This window comes from Schistocerca gregaria, chromosome 8, assembly GCF_023897955.1.
Source record: "Schistocerca gregaria isolate iqSchGreg1 chromosome 8, iqSchGreg1.2, whole genome shotgun sequence".
NCBI classification, from domain to species: Eukaryota; Metazoa; Arthropoda; class Insecta; order Orthoptera; family Acrididae; genus Schistocerca; species Schistocerca gregaria.
In genome coordinates, this window is record NC_064927.1 from 160,108,551 (window position 1) to 160,123,608 (window position 15,058).

Below are 15,058 nucleotides of genomic sequence, written 5' to 3' on the forward strand. Positions count from 1 at the left end.
CAAGTCCTTTGCTGTCTCTGACAGAATTACAATGTCATCGGCGAACCTCAAAGTTTTTTATTTCTTCTCCATGGATTTTAATACCTACTCCGAATTTTTCTTTTGTTTCCTTTACTGCTTGCTCAATATACAGATTGAATAACATCGGGGAGAGGCTACAACCCTGTCTTACTCCCTTCCCAACAACTGCTTCCGTTTCATGCCCCTCGTTTCTTATAACTGCCATCTGGTTTCCGTACAAATTGTAAATAGCCTTTCGCTCCCTGTATTTTACCCCTGCCACCTTTAGAATTTGAAAGACAGTATTCCAGTCAACATTGTCAAAAGCTTTCTCTAAGTCTACAAATGCTAGAAACGTAGATTTGCCTTTCCTAAATCTTTCTTCTAAGATAAGTCTTAAGGTCAGTATTGCCTCACGTGTTCCAGTATTTCTACAGAATCCAAACTGATCTTCCCCGATGTCGGCTTCTACTACTTTTTCCATTCGTCTGTAAAGAATTCGTGTTAGTATTTTGCAGCTGTGGCTTATTAAAGTGATTGTTCGGTAATTTTCACATCTGTCAACACCTGCTTTCTTTGGGATTGGAATTATTATATTCTTCTTGACGTCTGAGGGTATTTCGCCTGTTTCATACATCTTGCTCACCAGATGGTAGAGTTTTGTCAGGAAAGGCTCTCCCAAGGCCGTCAGTAGTTCCAATGGAATGTTGTCTACTGAGGGGCCTTGTTTCGACTCAGGTCTTTCAGTGCTCTGTCAAACTCTTCACGCAGTATCGTATCTCCCATTTCAGCTTCATCTACATCCTCTTCCATTTACATAATATTGTCCTCAAGTACATCGCCCTTATATAGACCCTCTATACACTCATTCCACCTTTCTGCTTTCCCTTCTTTGCTTAGAACTGGGTTTCCATCTGAGCTCTTGATATTCATACAAGTGGTTCTCTTATCTCCAAAGGTCTCTTTAATTTTCCTGTAGGAACTATCAATCTTACCCCTAGAGAGATAAGCCTCTACATACTTACATTTGTCCTCTAGCCATGCCTGCTTAGCCATTTTGCACTTCCTGTCGATCTCGTTTTTGAGACGTTTGTATTCCTTTTTGCCTGCTTGATTTACTGCATTTTTATATTTTCTCCTTTCATCAATTAAATTCAATATCTCTTCTGTTACCCAAGGATTTCTACTAGCCCTCGTCTTTTTACCTACATGATCCTCTGCTGCCTTCACAACTTCATCCCTCAAAGCTACCCATTCTTCTTCTACTGTATTTCTTTCCCCCATTCCTGTCAATTGTTCCCTTATGCTCTCCCTGAAACTCTGTACAACCTCTAGTTCTTTCAGTTTGCCCAGGTCCCATCTCCTTAAGTTCCCACATTTTTGCAGTTTCTTCTACAGGTCATAACCAATAGATTGTGGTCAGAGTCCACCTTTGCCCCTGGAAATGTCTTACAATTTAACACCTGGTTCCTAAATCTCTGTCTTACCATTATATAATCTATCTTCCATGTATACAACCTTCTTTCATGATTCTTAAACCAAGTGTTAGCTATGATTAAGTTGTGCTATGTGCAAAATTCTACCAGGTGGCTTCCTCTTTCATTTCTTAGTCCGAATCCATATTCACCTACTACGTTTCATTCTCTCCTTTGCCCTACTACCGAATTCCAGTCACTCATGACTATTAAATTTTCGTCACCCTTCACTATCTGAATAATTTCTTTTATTTCATCATACATTTCTTCAATTTCTTCGTCATCTGCAGAGCTAGTTGCCATATAAACTTGTACTACTGTAGTAGGTGTGGGCTTCGTATTTATCTTGGCCACAATAATGCGCTCACTATGCTGTTTGTGGTAGCTTACCCGCATTCCTATTTTCCAATTCATTATTAAACCTACACCTGCATTACCCCTATTTGATTTTGTGTTTATAACCCTGTAGTCACCTGACCAGAAGTCTTGTTCCTCCTGCCACCGAACATCACTAATACCTACGATATCTAACTTTATTGTATCAATTTCCCTTTTTAAATTTTCTAACCTACCTGCCCGATTAAGTGATCTGACATTCCACGCTCCGATCCGTAGAACGCCAGTTTTATTTCTTCTGATAACGACATCCTTTGAGTAGTCCCCGCCCGGAGATCCGAATGGGTGACTATTTTACCTCCGGAATATTTTACCCAAGAGGACGCCATCATCATTTAATCATACAGTAAAGCTGCATGCCCTCGGGATAAATTACGGCCGTAGTTTTCCCTTGCTTTCAGCCGTTCGCAGTACCAGCACAGCAAGGCCGTTTTCGTTAGGGTTACAAGGCCAGATCACTCAATCCTCCAGACTGTTTCCCTTGCAACTACTGAAAAGGCCCCCTAGACTTAGAACTACTTAAAACTAACTAACCTAAGGACATCACACACATCCATGCCCGAGGCACGATTCGAACCAGCAACTGCAGCATCATCGCGGTTCCGGACTGAAGCGTCTAAAACCACTCGGTCACAGCGGCCGGCCAATATTTTTCATGTATATGTTTTGTCACCTAGTTGTTTTCTAATTTTCAGTTCAGTGTATGAAAAAGATTGCTATTCAGTTTCTCTGTATGTTTATGTGTATGTGTGTGCTTGAGAGAGAGAGAGAGACAGATGGAGACAGAGAGAGACTTTCTTTCCATTCCTGTAAATCCCTCAGTTTCATAGTCTTGGATTACTGCCTCAGAAAAGCTATGAATTCCTCGTAAGAATTATTCATTACATATTTTAGCCTGAGGTCCACCAACTAGTATCGTAACCAGTTTCTACTCATTACGAAGTCATCATCAATCATCAGAAGTCATTACATATTGTAGCCTGAGGTGAGTCAACAAGTATCGTAACCAATTTCGACTTATTACAAGTCATTATCAGAAGATGTCTTCAAAAATAAAGAAAAACGATGATAGAAAAATACTAGGGAACAGAATGACTGAGGAAACATACTTCCATACACAACTATACCTGTTTCAATACGTTGTATAGTAAGTCGTCAACTGAACAGCCTCGAAAAGGAGCCGACAGAGGAAAATTTCTGATTTTTGGAAGAGAAGACTACGGTTAAATACGTAACAATACAAACCTGTTAACTGTCTAATCGCAGGCATAAGATTTAAATTAATGGATATATAGAGCAGATAACGAGATAAATACCTTTAAAATTGAAAACTGATAAAAATAGTATGTAAGTATTCATATATATAAAATATATGTATCCTAGATGCTCGACAGACCACGCAAGTGTGCAGACGGGATTTGCACAATAACTAACTTGTTAAGTGGCCGTCGCAAATGTACAGTGAACAGAATGTTTTAAATCAAAATACTACAAGACAAGTACGAGCCGGTAGCACTGGGATCCTCAACAAACGAAATAGCGAAAAAGAACACAGAGAGAACACATGTTAACAAGAAAATGCTTTGTTACGGAAACAGTTTTGTTCTTTTAACTATTGATGTTAGTATTTCCTTTTTTTTTAATTAGTGAATATTTCAATCTGGTGTGCCCTAGTGGCATCCTTTAGGAATATAATGTCAAGCATTAATATGATTATCTTAGCATTAAACATTTTGTCCGCATTTTCTTCTTTACAGTTATGACCTAAAGCTGTTTTATTACCACCAACGTTGCAATGTGTCCTACTATTTTTCTTTCTTTTTAAACAGAGCATTCACCTATGAAGTGATGTTAAATCTGAACCAGTAATGATACCACTGAGGCGCCTTGTCACAGTCTGCGAGGCTAAGTTAGTTTAAATTAGATTAAGTAGTGCGTAAGCTTAGGAACCGATGACCTCAACAGTTTGGTCCCATAAGATCTTACCACAAATTTCCAAAATACCATTTGAGTAGCCTGAGGCTGAGATACATGTAGTGGAAAGACTCTGAGCTTCAGTTGCAGACGATGAACATTTGTGGTGCGTTGCAGCGTACGGCAACCTGGGCTGCGTGCTGAGCTCTGCGGGCCGCCTGGAGGAGGCGGAGTCGGCTCTGAGGCAGGCGCTCAAGCACAGGCCCAACATGGCGGACGTCCACTACAACCTGTGAGTACCGCAGCGACAGCAGCAACGTCACACGTACCGGCGTTTCGTTTCCGATTCATAAAACTATGTAATTTTTTATTCCGTAGAGACACACTCGTACGAATAACTGCTACTATCGAGAGTAAACATCGTTTGAAGTACTTAAAATAGTTTGAAGTTCTGGAAGTTGCACAGTCGCCTATTCAGTGTCCATGAGTATTGGTGCCATGTTGACTGTACTGCATCCCACAGCTGTTGAAGTGTTTATGGAGGATGTTGCACGCAGTGGCCGTACCAAGTGCGGTGTTCCGATATGTGCACCATTCGAATTTGAAGTGAGGTACCTCGGGACGTTCCCTTGGATGTTCTCCATATGGGCTGATTGTGGCATGGGTCACTATTCCTGCAGTACACTTCCAACGACTTGTTGAGATCATTCCGCGCAGAGTTGTGCGGTATGCCGTGCAAAAGGATATCCGACACGGTATTAAGAGATAAAAATGGTTCAAATGGCTCCAAGCACTATGGGACTTAACATCTGAGGCCATCAGTCTCCAAGACTTAGAGCTACTTAAACCTAACTAACTAACCTAAGGACATCACACCCATCCAAGCCCGAGGTAGGATTCGAACCTGCGACCGTAGCAGTTGCGTGGTTCCGGACTGAAGCGCTTAGAACCACTCGACCCCAGCGGCTAGCATTAAGAGATGTACCACAGCTATTGTCACCTCATCGTAAATTGTAACGTGTTGAAGTACTATTGTATTTCTTGTCAAGGTAGACTGCGACTCAAATTGGAGTTCAGTTACGTAAGGGATTTAATCAGTAAATTTTTACTAATTAGTGCATCATTTCTCAATTAAATCACTTGTGGTTCGCAATCATATCAGTGCCCAAAGCACAATATTTCGGCAAACGACCGCGTTGTCGTCATCAGATCATCAGATGCGCTGATGAACTGAGTGATGGGGGACCAGCGCCACGCTTTTGGCTCTTCCAGCTATCCCTCTGACCGGCCCGCTCCACCGGGCGTCAGCTCCCATAATTCCTAACCCCATTCCTCCAGCCGACATAGTGTTCCGACGTAGATTCGCGCCCAGGTGCGCGTGCTGGTGACATCTCTGCTGTTCCTCCACTTGTCCCCGAAGTCAGTTCGATGTCTGGTACCTCTTTTTCTCTTCGTGATCATCATAATAACAGGGTCCCGCCTCTTACTAAGGATGTACCCACCCGTGAACTGTTTAAAGTAGACTGGGAGAAGCTGAACGGCATCCTTCGTCGCGACTTGAGTTAAAAAGTTTTACAGGTACGTAAAGGTAAAATCTGTAGCGGAAGCAGGTGACCATACTGCAACTAGAGTGCAGCCCGTCTATTCTCCTTGGTATTAGGAAAGGGCGAGGTGGCGAATACACTGTCCTGGCTGCCTTTTACATCTGAGAAAAGACCGTGGTACTCACACTGACAGCAGGTTGAGTGGACAAGGAGGGACTGGAACGTGGGAAAGTGGCCGCCCTAATCTGAACCTGGGGCCTCCAGTGGCAGAATCCAGTGCTCTACCCGCTGAACGACCACGGCAACAGACAGAGCGTAGTTCCTTTTACATTTAGTGCAGTTTATTTCATCATGAATGGGAATGACTTACGAATGGGACCTTAAAATCACGTTGTTAAAGTAGAAACGGAATCAAGTCACCTCTCTGCAAGTTGTTCATTTTAACTGAAGACACTTAAATACACTGAAGAGCCAAAGAAAGTGGTACACTTGCCTAATATCGAGTAGGGCTCCCGCGAGCATGCATAATTGACGCTAAGCGACGTGATGTAGACTCAACTAATGTCTGAAGTAGTTCTGGAGGGAACTGACACCATGAATCCAACAGTGCTGTCCATAAATCCGTGTATCCCAGATAAGCTCAATGACGTTCATGTGGCCAGAAACGCAAAAGAGTGTTCCTGGAGAGAATGTGTAACAATTCTGGACCTGTGGAGTGTCGCATTGTCCTGCTGGAATTGACCAGGTCCGTCAGAATGCACAATGGACATGAATGAGTGCAGGTGATCAGACAGGATTTTTACATACTTGTCACCTGTCAGAGCCGTATCTAGAAGTATCAGGGGCCCCGTATCACTACAACTGCACAGGCCCCACATCACTGCAGGGCCTCCACCAGCTTGAACAGTCCCTTCCTGACATGGAGTGTTCATGGATTCATGAGGCTGTCGCCATACCCGTACATGTCCATCCGCTCTACACATTTCGAACCGAGACTCGTCGTACCAGGCAACATGCTTCCAGTCATCAACAGTCAAATGTCGGTGTTGACATGTGGGCCTTTCTGCTTCGAAAGCCCATATTGATGATGTTTTGATGAATGGTTCGCACGGTGAGGTTTGTTGATGGTCCAGCATTGAAATCTGCAGCAATTTGCAGAAGGGTAGCACTTCTGTTACGTTGAACGGTCCTCTTCAGTCGTCATTGGTCCTTTTCTTGGAGGATCTTTTTCCGGCTGCAGCGATGTCGGAGATTTTTTTGTTTTACCATTCGTGAAACGGTCATACGGGAAAATCCCCACTTAATAGCTACGTCAGGCGTTCTGTGTCCCATTGCTTGCACATCGACTACAGCGCCATGTACAAACCCACTTAAATCTTGATAATCTGACATTGTAGCAGCAGTAACCGATCTAACAACTGTGCCGGACACTTTTTGTATTACATAGGCGTTGCGACAGTAGCGTAGTATTCTGGCTGTTTATATACCTCTGTTTTAACACTCATGTCTACACCATTTTCTCTGGCACTTCAGTGTATTTTGAAAACTACACATATGTCCAAAAAATTTATGATTCCAATTTATTTGCCTCGGAGAGGGACACCCAACGATACTAGACTCTACCCACCACCCCATCCCGTGCATGGGTGGCGGAGGTCAACTCTGAAATCCTCAATGGAACCACCGTTTTCTATTGCGGATTGCGATTCTTCGACAAATTTACATACGTTATATTTAAAGCATTTTCTTAGTTTCGCACAGATAGAGCTGCAATCGGAGGAGTACAAATGGGTTCACAGTTGTAAGTTACGACATGCTACCGAATGGTCCCTGAATATCCATTGGTACGCGGGACTACACCTCCATGCTGCGAGGGTAGGACATGCCAGTATTTCATAACTTCTAATTGCAAACGCCATTCGCAGAGTTATACTCCTCGGATACATGGAACAGGGGCCACTCGATGCGCCGCCATGGCCGTGTAGTGAGCTACGAAATATCATGACAGGCAGTCCGCTGTGACCAGAGCTCATGTGTCGTAGAAACGTAGAAGAAATAGCGGATGTAAACATTACAATACATGCGCAGTGTCTGTTGCCTGCACACGTATCAGTCATTTGGAGAACAGATGTGCAAACTGACGATGAATGTTACTACCACAGAAGAAATAGTTGAAATGATCCTGATTTACGGAGAAAGTCGGAAAAATGTTGAGGCTGTTGTTGCCTTGTCTGCCGAGCGTTTTCCAAAGGAAGTTTGCTCTCGCTCGTTCTTTTACAAGGTTGTGAACGCCTATACGCCCGATGGCAGTGTACAGACCGGCAAACGGTAACGAAGCAAATGTGTTACAGGAGAAGCTAATGAAATATCTGTACTAGCGGCAGTATGACACAACCCACAGATACTCGCCCGATAATTACGCTGCCACTCTGGTACGTCCGTAGGTAGTATCGTTACAGTATTGCATCGTCATATGTATCATCAACACCACGTGTGACTGCGTCAACAATTTCTTAGTGCCGATTTAAATGGTTCAAATGACTCTGAGCACTATGGGACTCAACTGCTGAGGTCATAAGTCCCATAGAACTTAGAGCTACTTAAACCTAACGAACCTAAGGACATCACACACGTCAATGCTCGAGGCAGGATTCAAACCTGCGATCGTAGCGGTCGCGCGGTTCCAGACTGAAGCGCCTAGAACCAATCGGCCACACCGGCCGGCTGGGGCCGATTCCCATAACAGAGTAGTAGTTTGTGAATGAGCGCTTAAACAAATGCAAACGACTTCTATGTTCTGTGCGGGAGTGCTGTATTCCGATGAGTCTACATTTACAAACCATGGTACTGTTAACCGGCATAATATGCATTACTGGACTGTAGACAGTCCCACCTGGTTTCGGCAAGTTGACCGTCAGCATCCTTAGACGGTTAACTTATTGTGTGACATCAAGGGGGATTGAACACATTGGACCGTATTTTATCGACGGCACGTTGAATGGACGCAAATATCGAACGTTTTTGGAACAGCAATTACGTGTACTACGGCAGTATGTTGCCCTGGACGTTCGGCAACGTATGTGATTTCAGCATAATGGTTGCTCGGCGCATTTCTCAACTGAAGGACGGGAGGTATTAGACCGTGTTTACACGGATCGGTGGGTCGGCAGAGGTGGCCCTATTAATTGGCCTGCTAAGTCGCCCGATTTGACATCGCCAGATTTTTTTATGTGGGGATATTTAAAAGATAAGATGTACCAGGAAGTACTAACAGGCCACGGAGACATGTTGGACCGCATTAGAAACGTTTGTGCTGACATTCCATCAGATATTCTCCTGTCCAGTGTAGGGTTGGTTCTCATGGTTCTGAGCACTATGGGACTCAACTGCTGTGGTTATCAGTCCCCTAGAACTTAGAACTACTTAAACCTAACTAGCCTAAGGACATCACACACACCCATGCCCGAGGAAGAATTCCAACCTGCGACCGTAGCAGCCGCACGGTTCCGGACTGCGCGCCTAGAACCGCGAGACCACCGCGGCCGGCCCAGTGTAGGGTTATTTAAAAAGCGGATCACTAAGTGTACTGAAGTTGGCGGCACTACGATTGAACACTTGCTAGAGTAGCGTCCGCTTTGAGCCACTGCCACACTGGCGCCTCAAGTAGTCCCCTGTTCGATGTGTAGGAGTAATGCAACGTTGCGAGTGGCGTTTCCAGTTAGAAATTATGAAGAAATTCTTCCAATCCATATGTGGCATACAGCAAACCAGTGCTTAATAGTATTGGTTAAAACAGTCTTGGTGGCAATTTTAGTTTTTTATTTTTCAACTACGCGTTTCGCCTTATTTAGGCATCTTCGGGTTATCTTAATTTGGTATTTCTTAGAAGGATCCTTTAGTTAGTGTAACCAAAGAGCATCGTCGGATATATCGGGCCAACATCGTGTTCGTTAAACTGAGTAAAGACTTTCCTAGATGGACGCGAGTGACACCAAGACCTGCATAACGCGTTCCCGTTCTCAGGAGCGTTAGTCTCTAAACGAATGTAATGTTGGCGTGATATATTCGACGACGCCCTTTGGCTACACTGACTAAAGGATCCTTCTAAGAATTACCAAATTAAGATAATCTGAAGGTGCCTAAATAAGGCGAAACGCGTAGTTGAAAAATAAAGAACTACAATTGCAAACCAAGACTGTTGTTAACCGATACTATAAGTTATGTAATACTGTCCTGCCCTACCCTGTTAGCATGGAGGTGGGGGTCGTATGGGCAACTTGATATCCAAGATCCATTGAGTAGCATATCGTAAGTTACCACTGTGTACCCATTTCCATTCCTCCGATTGCAGAGCCATCTGTGGCGAAACTAAGAAAATGCTTCAGACAAAACGTATGTAGATTTTTCCGTTGAATAGTAATCTGCAATAAAAATCGGAGGTTTCTATGGAAGATTCCAAAGTTGGACCCCGCCACCAACGCGGGAGTGGAGGGTCCAGCGTGGTGTCGTTGGATGTCCCTCTCCGAGATAAATAAATGGAAATTATAACTCCTTTTGCTGTGTTGTGTAGCTTTCGAGATATTTCAGTGTCTGCAGTTGAAGTGAACGTCATGTGTATACAGGGAGTTTCCGTAAGAGCGTGTAAAAATTTAACAGGACATAGAGGGTGCTACACTTAACAATTTGAGGCAGGGAACCTGGGGTAGGACGAGCCAGCTTAAGGAAATAATAGGAATAAAATCACATTACTGTGTCGTATTGTATTTATATTAGTTAACTGCAGAGACCATCACTGACACAATGGCCGTACTATTTGTACTACATCTTATAAAATGCTCTGAAACATCAACGTAAGCATGACAACGGCGAACAAGTTTCTTACGCAAACTGATAATTGTCGGTGACGTGTTTCGAGTCGCATCACAGACAGCCACAATTTCGGCTATTAGCTCCGTCTACTGGGGTGTCATACACGAGTGACTTTATATGGACCCGTAGGAAATGATCAAGGGAATTCGAGTCATGTGGCCTCGGAGGTCATCGAATAGGACCGCCCCTTCCAATCTTGCGACCACGAAATATTGTATCGGTACTGTTCCGTCATATTGTACTGTAGTGTCTGAATAACACTAAGTAATGAAAGGGTCTGTCGTTGAGTCACAGCACGTACTGTCGTGGGACAAGTAAAGTAAACAACACCTGCGTCATGAATTCCTGGTAATCAGGCTCGTCCTATATGTTTGCTTCCAGTAAATAAAGAATGTACACGTAAATAAACACGTAAATAACAGCACAGTGAGTGGAAATCTGTACCCATATTAGCTGTAAATCAGCTGAAAAACAGTAATGCTAGACAAAGCGGTAGACCAGTTTACTTCCATATTAAGCTGGCTTCTCCGAGCCCACGTACCCTATCCCACATTTTTTCACGGTCTTACGTAAGCACCCTGAATAAGGAAATGTGCTGACTGATTCGCTGTCTGATAATCACCCCATCCCAACTGCTAAGGGTAGAAACTTGGGATTTGGAGAGGTGATGAAATAACACTGCGCCTTCATGCTCAAATGTAGTTAGAAAATACAACAACGTAATTGTAAAGATCTATTATTATAAGATAATCCTTTAATTACTGGGAAGTTTCAAATGGTTCAAATGGCTCTGAGCACTATGGGACTTAACATCTATGGTCATCAGTCCCCTAGAACTTAGAACTACTTAAACCTAACTAACCTAAGGACATCACACAACACCCAGCCATCACGAGGCAGAGAAAATCCCTGACCCCACCGGGAATCGAACCCTGGATGGGAAGTTTCCAGTTTGCGACTATGATGCTGTGGTATTGAACTATGATATTCAGCTCACATATTACAATGTTCACAACTTGGAATTATGGCCAATAGTTATTTAACAGAACGTCTGCTAGGAGAACTTCGTTTTCATCCAGACCACTAATGTAGCCGTAAATATACACATCAAACGCGCTAGTAGGGACTGTATTGACTTGGATCGTTGTCTGGACATTAGTATCGTGAAGTTCTATGGACACTGCTTCATTATCTGTAACAGTCAGGCGCGCTAGGGAATTTCAAGAAGACGTTATGACGTTTCAGCAGAGACGCGAAAGTCAGATATGCGCCGTTACTTCACAGACGACTCCTCTACGGACTCATGTCTACCTGAAAGCTTTTGTTTATAGGATCGGGTACTGTTATCTGTGTCAGAACTCTCTACTACACTTAAGCATAAAGAAATTCATATAGGCATGCGTATTAAAATATGTAAACAGACAGAATACGGCACTGCAGTAGGCAACGCCTACACATAAGACAACAGGTGTCTGGCGCAGTTCGTATATCGCTTACTACGGCTACAATGCCAGGTTATCAAGATTTAAGTGAGTTTAAACGTGGTGCTACAGTCAGCGCACGAAAGAAGTGACACAGGATCTCCGAGGTACAGATGAAGTGGGGATTTTACCGCACGACCAATTCACGAGTGTACCGTGAACATCAATAATCCGATAAAACATCAAATCTCCGACATCGCTGCGGCCGGAAAAGAATCCTGCAAGAACGGCACCAACAACGATTGAAGAGATTCGTTCAACGAGACTGAAGTGCAACTCTTTTTCAAATTGCTGCAGATTTCAATGCTAGGCCATCAACAAGTGTCAGAAAGCGACCCATTCAATGAAACATCATCGATTACGAAAGAGTGAAGCGATGTCGCCACGAATGTACATAAGAAGGAAGAGAAAATTCAGTGAAATACAACTGAGGCGCTCTGGCGCGTCGCTATGTTGTCTAGAGGCAGAAAAATATTGCTGGATACGAGAGGATGGCCGATCTGATGAGAAATGTAAAAAAGTGTGTGAGACTACAGAAACGAGAAATAGTGGAGCTTCACAAGGAAATATACTATCTAATTGCTCTCCAAGAGTCTGTAACCCCAATATTACCACAAATAAGTGGAGGAGGAGTATTAGTAATAGTTTTAGTGTTAGTGACATAATTTTAAGTAGTAGCATTAGTAGCTATGGAAAAACGATCGAGATCGTGGTTGTAGTAAGTTTTTAAATCGGGATAGTTCAGCAGTTTATTATTGTAATGAAAGTAGTAATAACAACAATAGACATGAAACACGTTACTTTACAACGTATACCAAACTGAATTTACCAACAGTTTTTTTAATTAGATTTTCGTGTAGAGTTACGGGTTGTAGAATACTGGCCGTCATACTCATAGTCAACAGAAAGCTGGAGGACTATTGCAAGATGTAAGAGAACATAGAGGTATCGACATAGATCGTTTCCTGGTGACTGCAAAGGCAAACCTGATCATTAAATAGGAGAAAGAAACTATTATGACGAATAATCTGAAAGACGAAATTTTTAAACTCTGTCTTCTGCAGTAACACAGCGTTTGGAGACTATTTCAACAGCGACGCGCGCATTATTTGCAAAATAAATTGACAGAAAATAATGTAAATACACGATAGGAAATCGTAAAAGAATGTGTGAACAAAGTGGCGATGTGGCAGTAGGGAACAAAAGTAAGTTTACGATGAAAAAAGTGGGAAAATGTGAAACGAAGATGTAGCAAATTCTGGAGAGTACAGCAGAAAAACGAATTAATATATACTTATTTTGAGGACATTGCTAGACGACGGTAACAATCACTTAAATAAAGGAAGACCGAATAATTTCACAAAGACCGTTCATGACGTAAAATCAGTTGGATATACTACGCAATCTATATATTTGGAAAATACCAAAAATTTAAACCCTATGCTATGGCTTTTAAGGGAAAATGCCACGAAAGTTTTAAAATAGTGCTAAATTGAAAATCATTTGTACTGGTATCTCGCTGTCAGTTATTAGGACGTGATATAATGTACGAGTATGATAATATAACCTTCAACAAGTTAAACAGGTTTCATATTGTATTGAGCGCTATACACAGAACATTAGCCAATAAAACCAAGAAAGACAGAATTATCCAAAATGACGACAATACCTTTACTCTGATATGGAATTGGTATCTGGACAATAACTAAGAAAAACCAAAGAAGGATACAGCCAGCTGAAACGAAAGTTTTAAGGAAAGTAAAATGACACCCTCTGAAAGATCTAATAAAGAATTCTGAAATAAGGAAGTAAATAAATATTTTTGTATAAATGAAAGAAAGGAATATGGAATAAGAAAATGGAAACTTATCTTGAACGAATGGGGAAGACAGAGTAATCAAACATATAGACCTAAAGGAAAGAGAAATACAGTAAGACTACGGAAAAGTTGACTTTTTTGTAGAGGCAACAGTCTACACATCTGGTTCTTGAAATTAAGAGAAAGAAGCATTGTAAATTCTCTTATAATGGTAATTATAACAGTAGGTATAAAGGATTGTAAAATTAGTCATAGTAACTTGAATCCACTAAAACCTATGGTTCTTTCTCTGTCGCAGTAAAGGAACACCAAACTGAGAGTGGAAACAGATGTCATAGGAACAGTACATGCAGCTGAGTAACATATAGGTATTCATCTACGTGGTACAGCGGTAGTATAAGAAAGAAATATAATAATAATAGTGTAATAGATACTGTAGATTTAATTTAGTGTTTAGAATGAAAAACAAATGGCCAGGAGCGAGTAGGACTCGCACATTGAGGATTCATGAGTCCACTCGAAGCGAAAATGGCTGCGAAAGCATGCTTGACCTTTTAGCAACAAATAATCCTGGACAAGTTGTGAGTACCGTGACGAATACAGGGATTAGCGACCACAAGGCAGTAGCTGCTAGGCTGAATACCGTAACTCCTACAACCATCAAAATGTACATCTATTTAAAAAAGGCTGATAAAAATGCCCTTAACGCCTTTTTAAGAGAGAGTCTGCACTCCTTACGATCTGATCATGTAAGCGTAGAAAAGTTGTGAAATGATTTCAAAGAGATAGTATATACAGCAATTGAGAGATATATACCACATAAATTAGTAAGTGATGATACTGATCCCCAGTGGTATACAAAATAGGTCAGATAGCTGTTGCAGAAGCAACAGAAAAAGCATGACAAATTTAAAAGAATGCAAAATCACCAAGACTGGCAAAGTCTTGCAGAAGTACGAAATATAGCGCGTACTTCAATGCGAGATGCTTTCAATAATATCCACAAGGAAACTCTGTCTCGAAACCTGGCAGAAAACCGAAAGAGATTCTGGTCATACATAAAGGACACCAGAGGCAAGACGCAATCAGTACCTTTACTGCGCGATAACACTAAAGCAGAGTTACTAAACACGATTTTCCGAAGCTCCTTCACCAAAGAAGGCGAAGTAAATATTCCTGAATACCAATCAAGAACAACTACCAAGATGAGAAACATAGAAATAGATATCCTCGGTGTCGCAAAGCAGCTTAAATCAGTTAACAAAAGCAAGGCTTCAGGTCCAGATGGTATACCAGTCAAGTTCCTCTCGGAGGATGCAGATGCAATAGCTCCATATTTAGCAGTTATATACAACCGCTAGCTCACAGAATGTTCCGTAGCTAAAGACTGGAAAATTGCTCAAGTCAGACCAATACCAAAAAGGGAAATAGGACTAATCCGCTGAATTACATGTCCATATCACCTACGTCGATTTTCTGTATATATAACGTTCGAATGCATATACTGCATTCGAACGTTATGAAGTACCTCGAAGAAGACGATTTTTTCAGACGTAGTCA

The 15,058-nt window shown here is 42.1% G+C and overlaps 1 protein-coding gene across 1 annotated transcript in view; it reads left to right on the forward strand.

The window, feature by feature from the left end:
* Window positions 1–15,058, forward strand: part of LOC126285089 (protein O-mannosyl-transferase TMTC1-like) — a 192,159-nt gene that overhangs the window by 91,981 nt on the left and 85,120 nt on the right. Inside the window, exon 8 of the mRNA XM_049984414.1 lies at window positions 3,963–4,077. Within this exon, the coding sequence (XP_049840371.1) occupies window positions 3,963–4,077 (115 nt within the window). The remainder of the gene's footprint in view (window positions 1–3,962; window positions 4,078–15,058) is intronic.